General features: G+C 40.2%; 3 protein-coding genes across 3 annotated transcripts in view; 2 read left to right on the top strand and 1 right to left on the bottom strand.

Annotated features, from left to right (window-relative positions):
• Positions 1 to 13,831, top strand: part of msi (RNA-binding protein musashi) — a 122,591-nt gene that overhangs the window by 3,740 nt on the left and 105,020 nt on the right. The gene's annotated exons all lie outside the window — the stretch shown is intronic.
• On the top strand, positions 6,273 to 7,282 carry LOC108081050 (uncharacterized). Its single transcript, XM_017176020.3, has 2 exons — positions 6,273 to 6,420; positions 6,486 to 7,282. Exons 1-2 carry the CDS (start codon positions 6,358 to 6,360, stop codon positions 7,065 to 7,067), a joined length of 645 nt encoding a protein of 214 aa, XP_017031509.1. The 5' UTR covers positions 6,273 to 6,357; the 3' UTR covers positions 7,068 to 7,282.
• On the bottom strand, positions 7,585 to 9,710 carry LOC108081048 (NEDD8 ultimate buster 1). The gene has a single exon (XM_017176018.3). It carries the CDS (start codon positions 9,604 to 9,606, stop codon positions 7,750 to 7,752), a length of 1,857 nt encoding a protein of 618 aa, XP_017031507.1. The 5' UTR covers positions 9,607 to 9,710; the 3' UTR covers positions 7,585 to 7,749.

The raw sequence follows: 13,831 nt of genomic DNA, 5'->3' as shown, positions 1-13,831 counted from the left end.
AATGGCCAAATCTAAAAAATGGTGCAAAAATGTTGAAAAACAGCAAAGTTATAAATTTTTTTCTACAAATATATCGAACATTTGTATGGCAGCTATATGATATAGTCGTCCGATCCGGCCCGTTCCGACATATATAGCAGTGAGAGCATATAGAAGACTATATGCAAAGTTTCATTCAGATAGCTTTAAAACTGAGGGACTAGTTTGCGTAGAAACGGACAGACGGACGGACGGACGGACGGACGGACGGACGGACAGACGGACAGACGGACAGACGGACATAGCTAGATCGACTCGGCTGTTGATACTGATCAAGAATATATATACTTTATAGGGTCGGAAAGGTCTCCTTCACTGCGTTGCAAACTTCTGACTGAAATTATAATACCCTGCAAGGGTATAAAAATATTTATTATTCTAAGTTATTAAGCAATTTAAACCATAACATATAATACCATAATATTTAATTGCATCATTCTTGGTTCCTGAACCAGTCATAGGTTCCCATCCCGAAAAGGACACTCTGTCCAACTCTGGTGCTGGGGCTTTTTGTGGTTTTGGGAGTATCCACTTACCACGCCCCCTTTCGTAATTTATTGATAGTTGCCAGTTTCAGTTTCGCCTCTAATAAGCTGTCCCTTTCCTCAGAGTTCTCGTCCCACTTCATTCCATTGTGTCTGGGGTGCATATTTGAAAACTATTCGCACTGTGTGATAATTTATGTGGCAAATAGAAATTACATAATCGTTTGGCCGTTTATGCAAATTAATTGAAAACTTTTCGCGCAACCCAAACCCTCCTCTGATCTCGTCTGTTGTTGTTTTCTTTTCCAATTTGTATTTTACTCAAATCTTTGTCTGCATTTTCCCGGGCCGTCTGGCATTTGCTGTTTCGTGTTATCCTCTTGTTTTCCCTTTTGGCATTTTGCAGTTGGTGCCATTTTTTCCTTTCCAATTTACAATAAAATTCAATAAGGTGTTGGGCATGGACTTAATGGAGATTGACTGACAGTAACTGGCAAATGTGTTCCGGGGCTTTGTCGTCGTGTTTCGTGTGAGTAATGCAACTTTATGTGTACTATATACATTGGCTTGTATGTGTGTTTTTTTGTTCATTTTTTCGTAAATCTAAGTCTGCCTCTAAGTCGCTTCGATTTGTTTTGAAAAAAATTGTACTAAAATACCTAAGGTTAACATCCAGACATTTGGAAGCCTTGAGTCAGTTGAATATTTAATATTTTCTTCAACAAAAATACTTTATTTACTTCAATGTTGTATCAATTACTTGAATTTAAAGGGACAATTATGATGAATCGGCCCATCGTCGTGTTTATTACCCCAAATTAGACATGCAATCCTTTCTAAAGGTTTCATTGAGCTTGCCTTTTACGTTTATAAGCATTGAAAAAGTATTATTATTGGGACATATTGATATTGCATTTTTTCTCCAATTTTTGATCAATTATTTCCAGTAAATGGGCAAGAGCTGTGATGTATCTAAGGCTCTGTGTGGTCATTAGTTTTACACTCAGTAGTGTCTGCAGCATTTGCTAGTACTTGATTGCATAAATTTGGCTTTTATTAACATACAAAAAGTAGTTATGTTGGAAAAGTTTCATTCAAGTTCGATATCTCATTTTCTTCTTCAATTTTTAGTCAATAATTTGCAGTTAGTTTTGAAAACCATAAAGTTTCAGAGACAGCATCATCTCAGATTTAATCTCTCTGTGGTAATGAGTCCCAATTATGCGTTAATTTGTACATTTAGTTGATTTTTAGCTTTAAAAAGAAAGATCTTATATATTATTTACTGAATTTTTTCTTATAGATATTTAAAAGACTAGTCTTATTATTATTATTTTCTTAACTTTTTCTTCTCTTCTTCATATTTGAATACTTCCTCCCCTGAATGTGCCGTTACTTTCATTACTGCAACTGCTATGGCAACACTGGATGGCAGCAATTTTTAACACGCATACGCACTGTTGCACTTGCATAAAACATAATGTCTCCATTTCAGTATTATCTCTCTGCTGCTGCTCTCTTTTCCTTTTCAAGGGAATGGAGAATTTTTTAATTTTTAAAACTAGCAAATATAACAAATTGCGAGTGCCGAGAGTTGGGGGCGTTGTACTACCACCAAGAAGGACTCTTCTCCATTTTCCGACCCCTGCACAATCAGCAGAAGTCAGCCAGCTATGAACAAAAGTTAAACAGACAAAACAGAGTGCAAAGTGACGGCGGTGGGGTAGAGGCCAGAGGGTGGCGCCAAGCAGTTGACATTTATAAATTTCACACGCAGGGCGCGTGAAATGGCGACGCCATTTTAAAGTTGAAACATTTGCGTAATTAGCAAGTAGTGCAACTTTAGCGCTGGTGGCAACCCTGAAGGTGCAACAGCGCATTAAACCAAGAAAAAAATTATAAAAAAGAAGGAAACCATGGCAGCGTCGCCATGAAAACAAGGCAAGGGAACAACTTTAAGTGCTGGCGCAAATTACGTACGAAGAACTTAATTAAATTGTAACCATTTCTCTGTTTTTTTCCCGTTCTGCCTTTTTTTTTGTATTTTGCTGGCCGTGTTGGCTTTTGGCCAAATGCATGTTTGCAAACTGAAGCGGCTGACAATTAACTAATGTCAGCGGCGCAAAAGTTTTTGGTAAAAGATGCGGGTGACTTCCGCTACTTACGACTCTAGATTCTGTTGTACTTGTTCCGGCATTTAAAAGGAACAAACTAAACATGAACAGTTTTGTATTTTACATAAATATGGGTTTAAGAAAAAGAAGGTTAAAATATTGCATTAGGTTAATGAAATGATAATGTTATTATTCCCTTGGTATTTGCTTTCTTTAAGGTATATCTTCCTGTAGTTTTTCATAGACCCTGACTTTATTGAAACGCTTCATTAATCATTAACTTGGTTGTAATGACATCGTTGGGCAATCCACTGACATCTGTCTGTTATATTGTGCGTAAAGACATACGATAAGCGATTTCTTTTTACCGCCCACAGTCCCGACTGCCCTGACATTTCGGTTAGCCGTAAGTGAGCATTATCAATCGCGAATCGACACCGGTATCGTTGTCACCGTCATGCGAATCATCTCATCGACATAATGGTCGCTGGTCGCTGGCACGTTTGTCGCTTTATGCCGTCTGCTTATGAGCATTATATCTGCATTGTCACCTTGTTGGCCATTTAACACGGATGGGGCGTCCCTTCCTGGATCGTGGGCATGGCTCCCGGCCTCTGGCACCACCCACCCGCCTTCATCCCTCTTATCGCTTTCCCCGTTTCGACTGGTAGGAAGCCGTGTATTCCCTTTGCCAGGGATTTAAGCACATGGCTGTCATCGTTACTGTAACGGCCACACCTCCCATTCTCGACCTTCCTTGTCGTATACAAAAAGTACTTCCTTTTGTTTCGTTTTTTTTTTTGTATATAGATTCACTTTTCGCAGGATTGGAGCAAGAGATTTGCCTCTGTGTGCGATTCAATTAGTGAATGAGAGCACAGTGAGTCCTTTGAGTTGGTATTATTGCTGGAAGACGAGAAAAACTTGGATGAGATTGATAACTATATATTAGGACTCACTTTAAAAGGAGACTTGTTACAATTTTCAAATTTTCAAAAACAATTTATGGTACACTTCTGCGGATAGTTTCTTTATTTACTTAAATAAGATTTCGCAGTATTTATATATTGAAGAAAATACAATTTTTCTACGTGTAGATGAACGGCAATTTCAGCAAAATAAAAAAAGTGAACCAGAAGCAAGCTTCACAGCCATGCTAACGTGCTCGTTTGAGTGGAATCACTTAATGGTTTTATGCGCTTATCATTACCCTCCCAGTGGCGGCGGGCTTGGTTAAACGGATAGCAAATGGCCAGGACCCCTTTTGGAAGGAGACAGACACCCAGTGGGTGGGAGAGACACAGTTGATTCAATCAAATTTGTGTGAGCTTGTTGTTCGCGGACATTTTTATCTGGCGGATGTTTGGCTCGCTGTCAGCGCTAAAAATGTTTGCGCCCCGTCATTGTTTTAATGCGAAACACACGCAAACGCTGGCGTCGAACACAATGCGAATTCTGTGCCTAATGTTTCACTTTTTTTTGGGAGCGTGACGATGGCAAGGTGAAAGGTCACGGGGCGCAGCCCACAAATAAGGAAGTAATATGTCGCCGCCATCATGGCCATCAAATCCAGAAGAGGGTTTGTCCCCCATTGGTTTGGTCCTGGCGTTGGAATTTGTTTGGTGCTGTTGTGTTTAGTTTGCTGGGGTTCCGGTTTTGCATCTGGCTTACTGGTTTTCAATCACAAGGAGAAAAAAATACCCAGCTTTTGTATTTTAAATATCACAAATGTACTTGTTGTGATCACAGTTTCATTGATTTCACGTTGTAGTCTCTCCATATTATATACTTGAAGAGTGATAGTCTGGTCCACCTAAACCCTGGTTTCTGCCACTCATCTTTATCTGCCTTTGCCCTTTTGCCAGCTCCCAGCAACATCCCCCGATTCTTCACTTTTCTTCATTGTTCCGCCCTCCCTTCCTCGGCTTTGTTGCTACTGCTTCTACTGCTGCTGTCATTGGCATTGAACCGCATTTGTTTAAAAGATTGATGACCAACAATTGACTGCAGTCGGTCTCCTTCCTTCCGCCCCCTCTCAGCAGCAGATATGGCCTGCTCCTGATGAGTTGTGCTCAATATTTATGAGCCGTAAATCCGGACAGACACTTGGAGTTTCCCGTGATCGAAGAGAAGAAAGAGCTTTGGGTGTGCGGCCGTGACCTGTAAAAGTTGCAGAATGATTTCATTAATTTAATGTACAACAATGTGACTTGTCACTTGTCAACTTTTTGGTGGAAACTTAACTTTGGGGTAAATCAGTTCATATTAGTCTAATGCCCCGTGGGGCGGAGAAAACTCATTTAGTGCCGGGGAAACTTTGCCGACGACATGTCATTGATTTCATTTCTGCTGCTTGCCCAGGACGAGAGGCGGAAAGGACAAGACTACACGACAGGACAAGGATTTTTAAAAGTGTCTGATGCAGGCAGCGATGCAACATCATGCTTGTCAGCCGCATTTACTCGACATTTAACTTATGCCAAGAGCAGAAGGACGACGGCAAGATGTGCAGTGCTCGAATGGTAAGTAGAAGATAATTTTTGTGGGGAAGTAGGTTGAGCATGGGAAGACAACAGTTTGTGACAGGCCGAGGTTGATTTTAACCTTTTGCCTGTTACACAGGACAGAGTTTCCAGGATGTGGAAACTCTTTATTAACGGAAATAACCCTCAATTTCTTTTTGCTATCAAAAAGGAGAAACAAATTAAAGATGCAGAATCAACCTGAAATGAAACCCCTAAATAACGCAGTCGTCAGCCTTAGCACTACTTTATCACCCAGCGACAGTGTTACCACCCAAGATCCGGGAAGAAGACCCCGAGTAACTTAACCAAAGGACACCACCCAAACCCAAACCCAGACCCAACACCATCCATCCATTCTGCGACAGACATTTACGGCACTTTTCAATAGCAGCCACACTTGTTGTCGCGGGGTGCCAACTTTCCTTTGTATCTATAAAATGTCTTGGGCCCCGTTCTATTCCTGGTTCCTTGGACTTTTATTTCTTATTTCCTCGCCAGCTTGGTGGGAGTTATTAACCCTTAACCACACGTTACCATTTATAACCCCCGGACAAAGTGAGGCGACGAGCTGGAGCGCGTTAAGCTGACAATGGCAACAAATTTTTCCCTTTTTGTCGTCTATTGTGTCCGGGATCTGTTCTCTGCCACCATTCGATTGTGGTTCCTCTTCTTTTTGTCCGTGCGGTTTATCGCTTTTAATTCGTCCTGAGCCGCTGCCTGGATTCGTAAGGGAGCCCAAGTGGATATGGCGGTTACATCTCTTGATACGGTGTAATAATTGGCAGCGAAAATTCGGGATTTTTCAACGGATTTCGTTGTGAATTGAGTTGAATTGTTTGGAAATCTTTGCTTGAGTTTACTTTAATCAATTCAATATTCTCTTTGTATATAATGGTTGCATTTTATCTGTAATATCAGGTCTTTTTGTTTATTTCCTTATCTTAATTAAAAATTATCAGGTGTCTTTAAATTGTCTATAAGTTTGAATTGATTATCAGTTGTCTTTAAATTGTCTATAAGTTTGAATTGATTCTTTGTCTTTGCCCGATAGCGATATTTATTTTGATTAAATATTTCCAATTGACTTAAATTTCGATAGATCGAGTGGGCACTCTAAGAAGTGATAAGGTTTGTGTATAAAAACTAGGCCTTAATCGTGGCCAAACATCATTCGTAAGTCAACTGTGCAGCAATATGAAGGCTATAACGCTTTGTCTTTTGGTCTTGGTTTCGGCCACCTGCGTGCTTACCACTCGGGTACGTTTTCTATACATATATTCACTTTAATAAGCAATTAACATTATAAAATATTAAATTTATAGGCAAACTCGATTGAAACAGGCGAAGAAACCTTTGACTTGGACGATGACTTTGACTTTGAATTCGAACTGAATCAGGTGCTGGACGAATTGGATAATGACAATGACTATATGGATGTAGAGGACTTTGGCTTTATTCGCACTTGCAGGAAAATTCTTCGCAAGGCTCTGAAAACGGTTCGTGGCACAAACTGTATTATCAAGGAGGTAACCAATATTCTGAGCTCCTGTACAACCTATTTGGATGACATTGATGCCTGCGGCACCGCTGTACCCAAGGATGTGGCCAAGATTGTGAAGAATGTCAAGGACATGATCAAGATCTGCAATGATATACTGCATCTGCATTCGAAATTGTGTGCCAAGGATAAGTCCGTGGGGTCGGTCGTCAAGAACTCTTCCAAATGCTTCTGGAAACTCTTCAAGGCCACCATGAAGCTGACCAGGAAGATCAATAAGACTCTCAAGCTGATTGCCAAGTTGCCAGCTGATACTGGCTCCTGCTTCATGAATGCCACCAACAATATCAAGGTCTCGTTCAACTCCTTTCTGCCCAACATCAACGTCTGTATTGAGTCTATGTGAAAACGTTAAATAGATTTTTCATGGGGGATTCCTATAAAAGTTAGAGAATATAACCTCTAAAAGCAACTTTTTAAAAACGATTTGGTTAAGGTTTGGGCGTCATAATACAAGAATTTTAGATACTTACCTAATCAATGTGGTGAGCCTAAACATTTATATACATAAGTTCTCATGTAAGTTGAAGAAGTTTTGAATTATTAAAGGTCTCAAACTGATACAGTTCCTAATACTTGATAGATAATTCGATAGATAGGCACAGGGCCCTTAAGATTTCGCATTTGGGCTGTTTTAGCTGTGGGTTAGTTACTTAGGATGCACAAAACCAGGTGACTTTAGGTCTACGTACACATAAGGAACCGTATTACTGGAGGGTTAACTACATTATGGATGCCGAACGATATCCATTGCGATAAATTTAACAATAATTTTAAACTAAACCTTCTATATGGCTGAGTAAAGAACCACCTTGCTATTAAACCAGGTATTCTGGTACATAACTCATGTATTCCTTGGGTAATTAATGTCTTAAAGCTTTAATAAAAATATGACCCTTTATTTTCGAGTCCGCCATGTGACCATAAAGCATACATTTTCATTACCAATTTACATAGTTCTACTTTGGAAGACTTAAGATAAATCTCAAAATATTTTTTACAGTTTTAAAATTTGAAAAATGCAGACCTCAACGCTCCAACAACTGTCTATACTCTATGAGGATTTGCTCCTCCTGGACCAGCGGCAGATCCAAATAGTCGGGATGATTCTCGGAGAGATCCTCGTTGAATCTCTTGAAGGCAGTATATGTTTCCATCTCCGATTTGGCCTGACTAAGAGCCGTTCGGATGAGGGTTAACTTACTGTCGGACAGGTTGGCAAACGGAGAGGGGTCATTGTTGTTGTTGTTGGTTGTCCTATTTGATCCTGAGGGGGCATGCTCCTCCAGTATTTTTGTCATAGTTCGGATCACACCCAGTAATTCTGTTTTGCTAGCAAAGCTTTTTAACAGAAACTCCACTGCCTTGGAAAACTCGTTGTCTGTGGTTTCCAAAGCAACTCGAGCAGATGTGGACTGAAATCCAAGTTGCAAGAGGGTGGAGAGTAACGATTCATCGACGGCAAGAGTTGACGGCAGATTGGCTCTTAGCTCTTCGGAGTGGTTCTGCAGTAGATCCAGACTGCGATCTATGTTATTCTTGGTTCTCTTCAGGGCTTCCACCACCAGTCGCCGCTCATAGCCCATTTCCATTAGCCTAGAAACACCCCTAGGATCTACCCACCCTCGATTCGAGTTACCTTCTTTCAGCTCCTGGTTAAGTTGACTCACACGCGCCGAGTTACTCCGCTCCTCGCTTATCTTCTCCCTGCGTTCCTGAATAAACTGGATGGCTCTGTCCACATTGCCGGCACAGGATCTCAGTGCTAGCCTGGCCTCCGATTCATCGTAACCCATTTCGACTAGAAGGGAAATGTGGTCGTCGGAGGTCTTCAACTCGGCCAAAGCCTTGCCAGCCTCCTCCAGTCTTTCGTAGGCCTCATCTCGGCGATTCTGGTGAAAGAAGACTACACCTTGCAACAGGCACAGCCTCATGATAAGAGCTCTTTCCGGGCAACTTGATCCCTTGATGGAGTACAATCGATCAAAGTGCTCCCCATAGCTGAGGCGAAAAGTCTTCTCACAGACCTCCAGGCGGCGCTGGGCATCTGGTAATTGGGTGATGTTTTTCAGGCAAAGATAGCACCACACAATGTCCAGGTTAAGCAGGGCATAATTGTCCACCGCTTCCAGGAATTTTGAGTTGCATTGGGAGAACAATTCGTCGGCTTCTAGGAGCAAGAGTAAGGCTTCATCGAACTGTTCCCTTTGAATAGCGGCTCTGCCCTTCTCGTACATGCTCATGGCCATTAGTAGGGCTCGATTCTCGTCTGGCGGCAGGAAAATCTGACGTCCGTTCTGATCCTCCATTTGCATGAACCGGTGATCGGCATCCACAATTACCTCCACATCCGCTCTTATCCGCTGAATACGTTCGTGCAGTTCCTGGCCTAGCACTTGGCTGCCCACCACCACCATGAGTTGCTGGCTGTTCTTCACACCCTGCGCGGCCAGAGTTCGCTGTCCATCGATGATGCGACCTGCCGAAATGCACTTTACATGGCTGGGATCCGGCAATCCCATCTTCTTGGCCACCTCATTTTGCAGCTCCGATCCCGGGGCCCCCAAAGAGCACTTAACCTCTATCATTTGCGCAGTGCCGCCCTTGCTGTCCACACATTTCACATTGAAGGTAGCAAGGCCAGTCTCGGTGAACTCCTTGCGTGCTGCCAATTTCCTCAGAGCGCTGTCCTGCATTTCTGTCAGGGCACACCGGCAGTTGGACACACTTATTCCCAGGTCTCCGCTCAAGTCGCCCGCTAAACGATCCATCTCTGACTCGATGCTGCCCACTCCGTCGAGGTAATACGGCTCCTCCCACAACTTTATATCCCGCTCTCGTAATCTGGCTCGCAACTTGATAAAAGTATTGTCTATCTGGGTCATGGTCTGTCTGTCGGTTTCGATTTCCAGACAATTTTGAATTTTACTACATTGATTTCAGATGAGTTTTGCCCCCCTGGATATAGTAGTGTAGAAATTTCACCCTTCAAAGTGAATATATCCCTAATACGAAACGAGTTTAAGTAGAACAAGTTAAACTAGTTATGAAAAAAGGGAAGGGTACTTTAAAGTCGTTTATCTGTCATGCTTTAAGCCATCGCTACTTAGTCCAATCTATTATGTTTGTCATCTTTCACCATTTTCCATAACTTTTAAGGCTTGACTACCTGTTTATGATATGCAGACCTTCGTCGTAGATACATGTAGTAGCTTCAGTTCTACATTTTTAATGACTCTGCGTTGCAATGAGGAAAATGGTTGTAATAGGATAAAGCCAGACACCAGCAGCGCGAAACTTGATATAGTAATACTACGAAATTATAATAGTATCAGGTAAATTCTTTATTTGGAATTCTTACATTTAAAATTCACTTTATCTGCTTTGTTTTATTATACATGATCGGCTTTGTGAACAAGCTTTAATTGTAGTACGCCGTCATTGTAACATTGATGGGTAGTTTTTTTCGAGAGGTGATTATGATAACCGGGTTATAGCAAGGCGGCCATCGACTCATCCATATGGTAGGTTCATTATTTGCATTATCCACGAATATAATGCCAGTAAGCTGCCTTGTCATAGTTAGTGTTTTCTTATAGGTAACTTGACCCCAAAAAGACGCTTTCAGGTAAATTTCACGCGTTATTTTCATGTCTTTTTCATTAATATATCCAAAAACATACGATCTACAAAAGTATCCATCTGGAATTGCCAGGAGAATAATGGCTACTAGGACGGTGCAACTATAGAAACGTTCCGTAGATACGTGTAGTAGATTCATTTTGTAACTTCTGTTTGTTTTTCCCACTCTTGATGACTTAGCCTATGCCTCGAATGAGATTAAACCAGAAAGTTTTAGTCAAGCTGTTATTGCATTTTTTCCATGCTATATAATAAAATAAGAAAGAAAGCTAACTTTAGAACGCCGAACATTCTTTACCCTTGCATTTTCTAATTTAAATGCAAATAATATGAAATAATATACATTTTTAAGTCAGATAAATTCTTTATTGGGAGTGCTGACAATTAAAATTCACTGTATCTGTTCGGCTTTGTGTACAAGCTTCAACCAAAGTAAGCCGTCATTGTAACATCGATGGGTTTTCTTATTGGAGAGGTGATCACGATATCCGGGTTATAGCAAGGTGGCCATCGACTCATCCATATTGTAGGTTCATTACCTGCATTATCCACGAATCTAATGCCAGTAAGCTGCCTTCTCATAGTTAGTTTAGTCTTGTAGGTAACTTTATCCCAAGTGGACGCAACCAGGGTTATTTCACGTATTATTTTACTGTGCCTTTCATTAGGATTTCCATAAACATAATGTTTGTTTATGCAAAAGTATCCATCTGGAATTCCCAGAAGAATAATGGCTACTAGGATGGCTGAACTATAAAAACGTTCCGTAAATACGTGTAGTAGATTCATTTTGTAACTATTCTTTGCTTTTCCCACTTTTGATGGCTTGGGCATGCAGTGGTTAAAAGCCTTGTAATGAGATTAAACCGGAAAGCTTTAGTCAAGCTATTATTGCGTTTCCTTCTCTATATCAACCCCCCGATGCAAAAAAAGGAAATGACGTCTTTGGATATAACTTTTTAACGGAACCACTAGTCATTTCTGAAATTTATAGATATAGATATGTGGAATGCTGGCTGATGTTACAAAAATGTACTTTCTCTGCTTTATTTTATGATACATCATCGGCTTTGTGTATAAGCTTTAACCATTTTTTTTTGGTAGCGTAACGTAAATCTCCATCTGCACATCGATCTCTCCTCCGGGTGGCGCCTGGATCCTGATTTCCGGGTTATAGCAAGGTGGATATTGACTCATCCATATATCAGGTCCATTACGTGCATGATCCAGGAATCTAATGAAATGAATCTCCCATTTCATATTTAATGTTGTCTTGTACATAACCCTGCCAATCTTAGACCGAACCAAGTTTATATGACGCGTCGTTTTTGAGTCGCCCGGTTGTTGCCTTCCAAATGTATAGGCTATTGGAGGTTTCCAGAAGCAAAAGTATCCTTCAGGAATTGCCAGAAAAAGAACGGCTACTAGGATAGCTGAGCCATAAAAACGTTCCGTAGATACGTGTAGTAGATTCATTTTGTAACTTGGGTTTGCTTTCCTTGTTATTGACGACTTAGCTATGCAGCGGAAAAGCCTTGTAATGAGATTAAACCATAAAGCTTTTCTTGTATTTTCTTGTTAATGTCGACCCCCCGTTACAAAATAAAACTGAAAAGAAAGCTAATTTCAGCACGCAGAACTTTGCAGTTTGTAATTAATATGTAATATAATAATTTGAAATTGATGGAGCTCAAAATAGTATTTTAACATCGTATATAATAGCTTTATCTGAGGGTTTACATCTAATATAATATAATAAAATAATATAAATTATACATTTTTATATATATACATTATTCGGAATCCTGACATTAAAAAAAAGGTATATTCTCTGCTTTATTTTATTATACATAATCGACTTTGTGTATAAGCTTTAACCATTTTTTGGATTAGCAACATAAATCTCGATCTTCATATCGATCTTGCCTTTGTGTGGCGCTCTGATCCTGATTTCCGGGTTATAGCAAGGTGGAAATTTACTCATCCATATATCAGGTCCATTACGTGCATGATCCAGGAATTTAATGTAGTGAATCTCGTATTTTAGATTTAATGTTGTCTGGTACATAACCTTGCCAGTATCAGACGCAACCAAGTTTACATTACGCGTCGTTCTCATGTCTCCGGGCTGTTCCTTTCCATATGTATAGGCTATTGGAGGTCTCCAGAAGCAGAAGTATCCTTCAGGAATTGCCAGAAAAATAACGGCTACTAGAATGGCGGAATTATAAAAACGTTCTGTAGATACGTGTAGATTCATTTTGTAACTATTGTTTCCTTCCCCATTCTTGATGGCTTGGGCATGCAGCAGTAAAAAACCTTGTAATGAGATTAAGCCAGAAAACTTTAGTTATTGTATTTTTAAATTGCACATAATAACTGTATCAAAGGGTTTACATCTAATATAATATAAATTATACATTTTTAAATCAGATAAATTCTTTATTCGCCATGCTGACATTACCAAAATGTACTTTCTCTGCTTTATTTTATTTTACAAGATCCGTTTGGTGTACAATCTTTAACCATTTTTTGGATTCGCAACGTAAATCTCCATCTGCATATCGATCTTGTCTTTGTGTGGCGCTCTGATCACGATTTCTGGGTTATAGCAAGGTGGATGTTTACTCAACCATATATCAGGCCTATTTCGTGCATAATCCAGGAATTTAATGAAGTGAATCTCGTATTTTAGATTTAGTGTTGTCTTGTAGATAGCCTTGCCAAAAGCAGACGCAGTCATACTTATATGACGCGTGTGTCTCATGTCGCCGGGTTGTTGCACTCCATAGGTATAGACTTTTGGAGAACTCTTTAAACAAAAGCATCCTTCAGGAATTGCCAGAAAAAGAACGGCTACTAGGATAGCGGAACTATGAAATCGTTCCGCAGATACGTGTAATAGATTCATTTTGTAGTTTCTGTTTGCTTTCCCCATTCTTAATAACTTAACCATGCAGCGCTAAAAAGCCTTATAATAAGGTTAAACCAGAAAGCTTCGGGTTATTGATATTGTATTTATTTATTGTATATCACAGTTGGTGTCCATAGTGTAGCTGAGCATTCAGATCCAATTTATTTATGGGTTGATGAAGAATATGGTCACCAGGCTTTGGCCTTCCCCATGATTGGGTCGCATCAAAAATGGAGTCGGCTAAAGTTGCCAGAGAAGACCTTCATTGTGGAAACGTGAATCAGATTCTGTTTTTGTACATCCGTTATGACTTTGGCATGCAGCGTTTCAAATTGTTGCAATCAGATTAAACCATTAAAGGGCCTTAAGTGTTATGGTTAATATCATTTTTATACCATTGCAGGGTATTATAATTTTAGTCAGAAGTTTGCAGAAAAATGCAGGTAGATGCATTAGGTCAGCTCACATTTAAAGAGAGTACTTCTTGAATGACTTTTTAAATCTCGCTGAGATTCTACTGGAAAGGATAGTATCTGGTTATCGTGATTTGGAAA

Source organism: Drosophila kikkawai, chromosome 3R, assembly GCF_030179895.1.
Source record: "Drosophila kikkawai strain 14028-0561.14 chromosome 3R, DkikHiC1v2, whole genome shotgun sequence".
NCBI lineage: Eukaryota > Metazoa > Arthropoda > Insecta > Diptera > Drosophilidae > Drosophila > Drosophila kikkawai.
The sequence above is the reverse complement of the archived record's forward strand: the minus strand, read 5'-3'. Positions and strand labels throughout refer to the sequence as shown.

What these genes read in the sequence shown, in the direction of transcription:
- LOC108081048 (XM_017176018.3), bottom strand. Translation starts at nt 9,606, where the DNA reads ATGACCCAGATAGACAATACTTTTATCAAGTTGCGAGCCAGATTACGA.
- LOC108081050 (XM_017176020.3), top strand. Translation starts at nt 6,358, where the DNA reads ATGAAGGCTATAACGCTTTGTCTTTTGGTCTTGGTTTCGGCCACCTGC. An exon ending in CCTGCGTGCTTACCACTCGG is followed by an intron (nt 6,421 to 6,485) that starts GTACGTTTTCTA and finishes TTAAATTTATAG; the next exon opens with GCAAACTCGATTGAAACAGG.